The sequence below is a fragment of the Mastomys coucha genome, chromosome X (genome assembly GCF_008632895.1).
Source record: "Mastomys coucha isolate ucsf_1 chromosome X, UCSF_Mcou_1, whole genome shotgun sequence".
Lineage (NCBI taxonomy): Eukaryota > Metazoa > Chordata > Mammalia > Rodentia > Muridae > Mastomys > Mastomys coucha.
In genome coordinates, this window is record NC_045030.1 from 115,413,595 (window position 1) to 115,419,454 (window position 5,860).

General features: G+C 39.9%; 1 protein-coding gene across 1 annotated transcript; it reads left to right on the forward strand.

Annotated features, from left to right (window-relative positions):
• Positions 1-1,619: 1,619 nt before the first annotated feature.
• Positions 1,620-4,132, forward strand: LOC116092327 (histone H2A-Bbd type 2/3-like). Its single transcript, XM_031373660.1, has 2 exons — positions 1,620-1,940; positions 3,944-4,132. Exons 1-2 carry the CDS (start codon positions 1,620-1,622, stop codon positions 4,130-4,132), a joined length of 510 nt encoding a protein of 169 aa, XP_031229520.1.
• The last annotated feature ends 1,728 nt before the right edge of the window (positions 4,133-5,860 follow it).

Here is a 5,860-nt window from a genome sequence, read left to right on the forward strand (position 1 = left end):
CTTAGTGTTTTACTGCTGTGAAGAGGCATTATCTTATAATGTAAAGCATCTGAGGGTGGCTTACAGTTCAGAAGCTTAGTCCATTATCATGGTGGGAAGCTTGGCAGCAGGCAGGGAGAAGTGATGCTGGAAAGGTATATGATAGTTATATATCTAGATCAGCAGGCAGGAGGAAGAGAGAGCCACATGACCTAGCTTGAACCTTTGAAACCCCAAAGCTCAGCCCCAGTGACACACTTCCTCCAACAAGATCATAACTGCTCCAAAAGGGACAAACTTCCTGATAGTGGTACTGCCTATGAGTCTAAGCGGGGGTCATATTGATTCAAATCACCATAGAACCTATACCCGATACTGATTGGATAACCAAAACCCAGAGATCAGATAGTCCAGAGACCTAAAATAAAACTAAATACTATTATTGATTCTTAAAAAAGAAGTATCTTTAAAAATTATCTCCTAACTATATTCTGCTATATCATAGATCAATGCTTTATTCATCCATTATCAAAGAAGCTCCCTTCTGCAACAGATGAGAGAAAGACCTTAGAACATACAGGTCTAAATAGGATGTCTCCACTAAGTTCAAACTCTTAGATATCATAGAACCCACAGAAGAGGAAGAAGAGTGATTAGAAGAGGCAGAAGGGATGGAGAATACCAGGAGAACAAAGATCCAAAAAATTAACTGAGTAAAGCTTATAGAGACTGAAGCAGAAAGCTCAAGGTCAACAACACAAATGTTCAGAAGGTTCTCTGTGCATATACTATAGCTTTCAGTTAAGTATATCTATGGGATTCCTGAGTATATGGACTAGGCGGTCTCTAATTCTTGTGCCTTCTTTTGTTTCTCTTTTTCTTCTGTTTGTTTGCCTTATCAAAATTCAGTGTGGTGGGGTTTGTTTTATCTTATTTTATATATTTTGTTATGTTTTATTGTTGTCTTCAGAAACCATTGTTTTCTGAGAGACAGAAAAGAAGTGGATCAGCATTGTAGAGGAGGTGGCAGAAACTGTGAGGAATAGAAGAAGTGGTAACTATAATGAGAACATATTGTATAAGAAAAGAGTCTATTTTCAATAAAACATGGAAAAGTAAAGAAACAAAATGAAAAAAAAAAAAAAAAGAAAAAGAGCATTTCCTTTACCCAGCTTGAACACTAAAGTAAATCAGATTAGAACATTCTTCCTGTTTCTCAAGCCAAATTTTTCTTGAGCATGTATAAGGAATAGATGTCCTTAAGGACAAATTTCTATACTGACAACATAGTGCTGAAGTAATTATCTGAGTAAGTTAAAACATGGCTGACAGTAGACATCATAGGGAATTACTAGGCAGCACAAAATGGTTGACACTGGACTTCCAGAAGTCTCCTTGCACAACCCAAGGTGACAAAGTGATGACATCACCCCCTAGAGAGCTATGGCTTGGAGTATCTTAGTCATCAAAGGGAGCCCATGGAAGTGGGCTGAAACCAGTAAAGGGTTGCTAGGATACATAGCTCAAAGGGAGAAGTTGAGCATTGGACTTGGACTTGAGGCCCACAACCCAGCAGCAGGTCAGCAGAGAGCAACCAAGTGGAGCCAAATCATCTTGTGACATCACACTCTGAGACCAGCATGCCCAGGACCACTGAGAACAGTCTTCGAGGATCTTCATGTTGCTGCTGTCACTCCTGCACCTCCAGAGCTGAGCTAATCTTTGCTGTTAGCCTGGTGGAACACCATCTGAGGGAAGGCAGCCATTCCCGGAGGCTCAGTGATATGGTGCCCATCTTCCTTGTAGCCATCCTGGAGTTCCTCACCAGCAGGCTGCTGGAGCTGGCGAGCAATGAGGCCCAATGCAGAGTTACACAGAGGTGCATCACTACAGAAATGCTGGATTTGGTGGTCTACAATACGCTGCTCAGTAAATTGTTCCAATTCATCACCATCTCCCAGGTAATCCCCCTCATCACTAGCTCCTAGTTTCTGCTGCATCCTGGCTCTGCTTTGCTGACCTGCTCATCCATTAGTCTATTATAAATCAGTTTATCCTGCCCAGCCTTTCCCACGGAGAGCTCTGAATGGCTGACCAGCTCCATTCCAACCTTCTCCCAATTGTGTTCTTATTAAATAAAGCTTTAGTTGAAAAAAAAAACTGTTTCCATATTTGATTCTTTGTAAGGCAGCTTTATCTAATTATTTATCTAATTCATTCTCATCTTTGTAGGATATGTAATTGGAATTTCTATACTAAAGTAGAAATTATTAATACTTCTAAAAAATTGCTCCTTTCTAAGCTGTTTCCCTTTAGTAGTATTAATTTTCTATGCTCTTTATTTTTTTATTTGTACTCTTTCCCTTGGTGATTTAAAAACCATAGCAATAAGTACTATATATACTGCTCTCCCTCCCTCCCTCCCTCTCTCTCTCTCTCTCTCTCTCTCTCTCTCTCTCTCTCTCTCTCTCTCTCTCTCTCCTTCTCTCTCTTTCTACTGTGGTATTGTCATGTCTCAAACTTTTCTTGGTGAGAATATAGGCTAAGTCACTCTTACAATCAATTACTAACTATCCTATATCTTTCCATTTCAGCACACTATACAATATGTTCACATAGTTGTAAGAAAAATGATTATCAAGTTATATTGGGTATCTATACTTGTATGTAAATCTTTTTCCAAGATAATATTTTTATTGAATGTTTGGGAATTTCACATAATGCAGCCTGATCACTTTTGCTTCTCAGTCCACCAAGGCCTGTCCCCTGACCCTTGTGACCCACCCTGCAAAAAGGAAAGGAGAAAAAACAACAACAAAAAATCTTCATAAGTCTAATATTTTGTATGTATATTCAATAGAGTATGGTAGAAATTCCAGTGGCAAGCTCCTTAAAGATAATAGAATCCTTCCTCACCTGCTGCCAGAAGTTATCAATTGTGGAACACAATATTTCAATATTTTTTTTCTAAAGATTTATTTATTGTATGTAAATGCACCATAGCTGTATTCAGACACTCTAGAAGAGGGCATCAGATCTTTTTATGGATGGTTGTAAGCCACCATGTTTTTGCTGGGATTTGAACTCAGGACCTTTAGAAGAGCCATCAGTGCTCTTAACCACTGAGCCATCTCGCCAGCCCACGTTTCAACATCTTTATCACATTTTTTTAGAGTTTTCACTGATAAGTGGATATTATCCAAAAAGTTCAACATACCGAAGATACATCTTACAGACCCTAGGAGGCTTAACAAAAAGGAAGGCCCAAATGTGGATACCTGAAATTCACTTAGAAGGGGAACAAAATAATCAGAGTGGGCAGAGGAAGAGAGGAAAGTGGGTGGGAGATGAGAAGGGGGAGGAAAAAGGGAGGGGTAGGATCAGGCATGGGGAGAGACAGGAGGGACACCAAGAAGGCCATGAGAATGAATTGAAGTTGGGAAACCCCTATGGAAGAGTTAGGGAAAGGACTGAAGGAGTTGAAGGATATTGCCCCTCCATAGGAAGAAAAAGTATTAAATAACTGGACCCCTTAGAGCTTCCACAAGGAGCATATATGGGCTGCTTTTTGGCCCCAGGTACTTATGAAGCAGAGGACTATCTTGAATAACCTCTGAGAGGAGATGCTCTTAATCCTGTGGAAACTTGATGTCCCAGGGAAGATGGATGTTGGTGGGAGAGATGTGGGGGGGTCAGTGGGCAGGTGAAGAAGCTTCCTTTCAGAGGGGGGTGGAAGGAGGATGGTGAAAAGAACTCACGTGGGGGGGACTCAGGAAAAGGGGTAACTCTTAGAATGTAAATAAATAAAATAATTTAATAAAGATTTGAAAAAAGAAAAACAGAGTTCTCTTAGATGTCTTCTTGTCTAGGTTGCTACATTTTGGAGAAAGGGAAGAGATATTGTTACTGAAGCTTATGATTCCCTTTCTTAACTATGGATCTGCAGTCTTCAATACCTTTGCAGAACATAGTTTCATTGTCCTTTACAGTCGATGGGAGCACGGCTCCTGGACTTCTGGTGATAGTAAATGCCATGAGACTCAGATGGTTTCTCATGGGAGTACTGATCACTGACATCATCATGGCCCCTAGCTGCAGCAGGACCACAGATCTGAACATGGCCCTTTGTGGCACCATGTTCTATGAACATTGACTTAGACTCAGGTGACAGTGCAGACTACTCATATCAATATGGGTACAGTCTTCAGCAAACCTTATGCACACCTAACTTGGCCTCAGGTAGCTGTATATGCTATATGTAGCAAAAACGGTCCCAAGTGGCAGTATAGCCCATAGACATCAACATGGCTTCATGCTGCAGCACACATCATAGACATTAGCATGGCCTTTGGTAGTAACAAAGTCCCCAGAAATCACCACACCCACACACCCACAGCAGCACTATGGATTATAACATGAACCTCAAAATTTTAACAAAGTGAAGAGAACTTATGTACTTCTTCCTCATTTTCTCATATCCCAGTTTTCATCTTTCAAAACTGTAATATAATACTATAATTAAAATATTACCCATGATACAGTTATGAAATGAATAGTTTTATGAAAACCAGGATTTAAGGATTACTTGTTTTAGAATATTATATCCAGAACCATCTCCTTATTTTAAGACCAATGTCTGGAAAGTACTAACTGACTAGTTTTGACTAATTTTTGTAGGGCACTGTGGGGCAGTGGTCTGTTCAGGCAACTTACCCTCTGTTGAGTAATTGGCCTTGGGCTCCAGAGCCTCATTGGGCAGTCTCTGATTGCAGGGGGTGGAAGGAGCACAACTATAACTCCTGAGTCTTTGGCTCCTGTTTCAGTCTCAACCCCTCAAAGCTGCCCCTGCAGGAGATGTGTGCTCTATCAGGCAGACAATGCCCCAAGCTCCCAGCATTCTAGCTGGACCCTACCCCCAGTCATCTGACCACAGACAGGCATGCCTCACCCCCAAAAAAGGATAGCCACGCCCCATACAATAAAAGGGATGGTTTGCCCCCTCCTTGCTCTCTTGCTGTTTGTCCCTCTCTTGCTCTTGCTCTCTTGCCCTCTTACTCTCTCTTGCTCTGTTTTCTTCTCTTGCCTTCTCCCTCTCTTTCCTGTTTTTTGTTCTCTTTTACTTTCTTGCTCTATTGCTATCTTCTTCTCCTTTCTCTCTCTCTCCTTCTCTTCTCCTCTCCTTCCTCTCCTTTCCTTCTCTCTACTTGACTGGCCTATTTTCTCTTTCCTATTCTAAAATATTTCATTTATACTTTGCCTCCTTTTTGACTAACGTGTGCCCCATCACAGAACTCAGTAGCAGGGAGAGAGAGAGAGCCTCACACATTGGCCTCAGTAGCAGGCCCTATCCCAGTACAACATTTTTTCAGTAAGAAGATTATTATCTAAGTGGAACCAGGAAATATGCACCAATTTTTGATTGGCTATTTACAAGCATATAATTCTTTGGATACTTAACCACAATGTTCTATGAATAGTTCATAGGTAGTTTATGTACCATTAATATAGTTAATAGTTTATTGACTTTTGTTGTTGAATAGTATTCTGTAAAGAACATGCACAGAGATCGCTAAACCATTTAATCACTGAAAGTCAATGGGCTGTTCCCTAGAGGTAAGCTGTATTGGAACTTCTATACATACTGCGCGCTGTATATTATTTCATTATGAGTAAATATCATCAACTTTCTGAGATATATTACCAAAATTAAAATATATGCATATGGTTATCTTTATTGTAGCTATTATTTACACTATCTTTTTAAATAAAGTTTTCTGTGTTATAATTAGAATAGTACACATAATGATTTTGATGTACTTTGAATTTGATTATATTATAAGAATTAGGAATGATATATTTTGATATTTTAAATTTTCTGAGG

What these genes read in the sequence shown, in the direction of transcription:
- LOC116092327 (XM_031373660.1), top strand. Translation starts at nt 1,620, where the DNA reads ATGCCCAGGACCACTGAGAACAGTCTTCGAGGATCTTCATGTTGCTGC. An exon ending in AATTCATCACCATCTCCCAG is followed by an intron (nt 1,941 to 3,943) that starts GTAATCCCCCTC and finishes ATACCTTTGCAG; the next exon opens with AACATAGTTTCATTGTCCTT.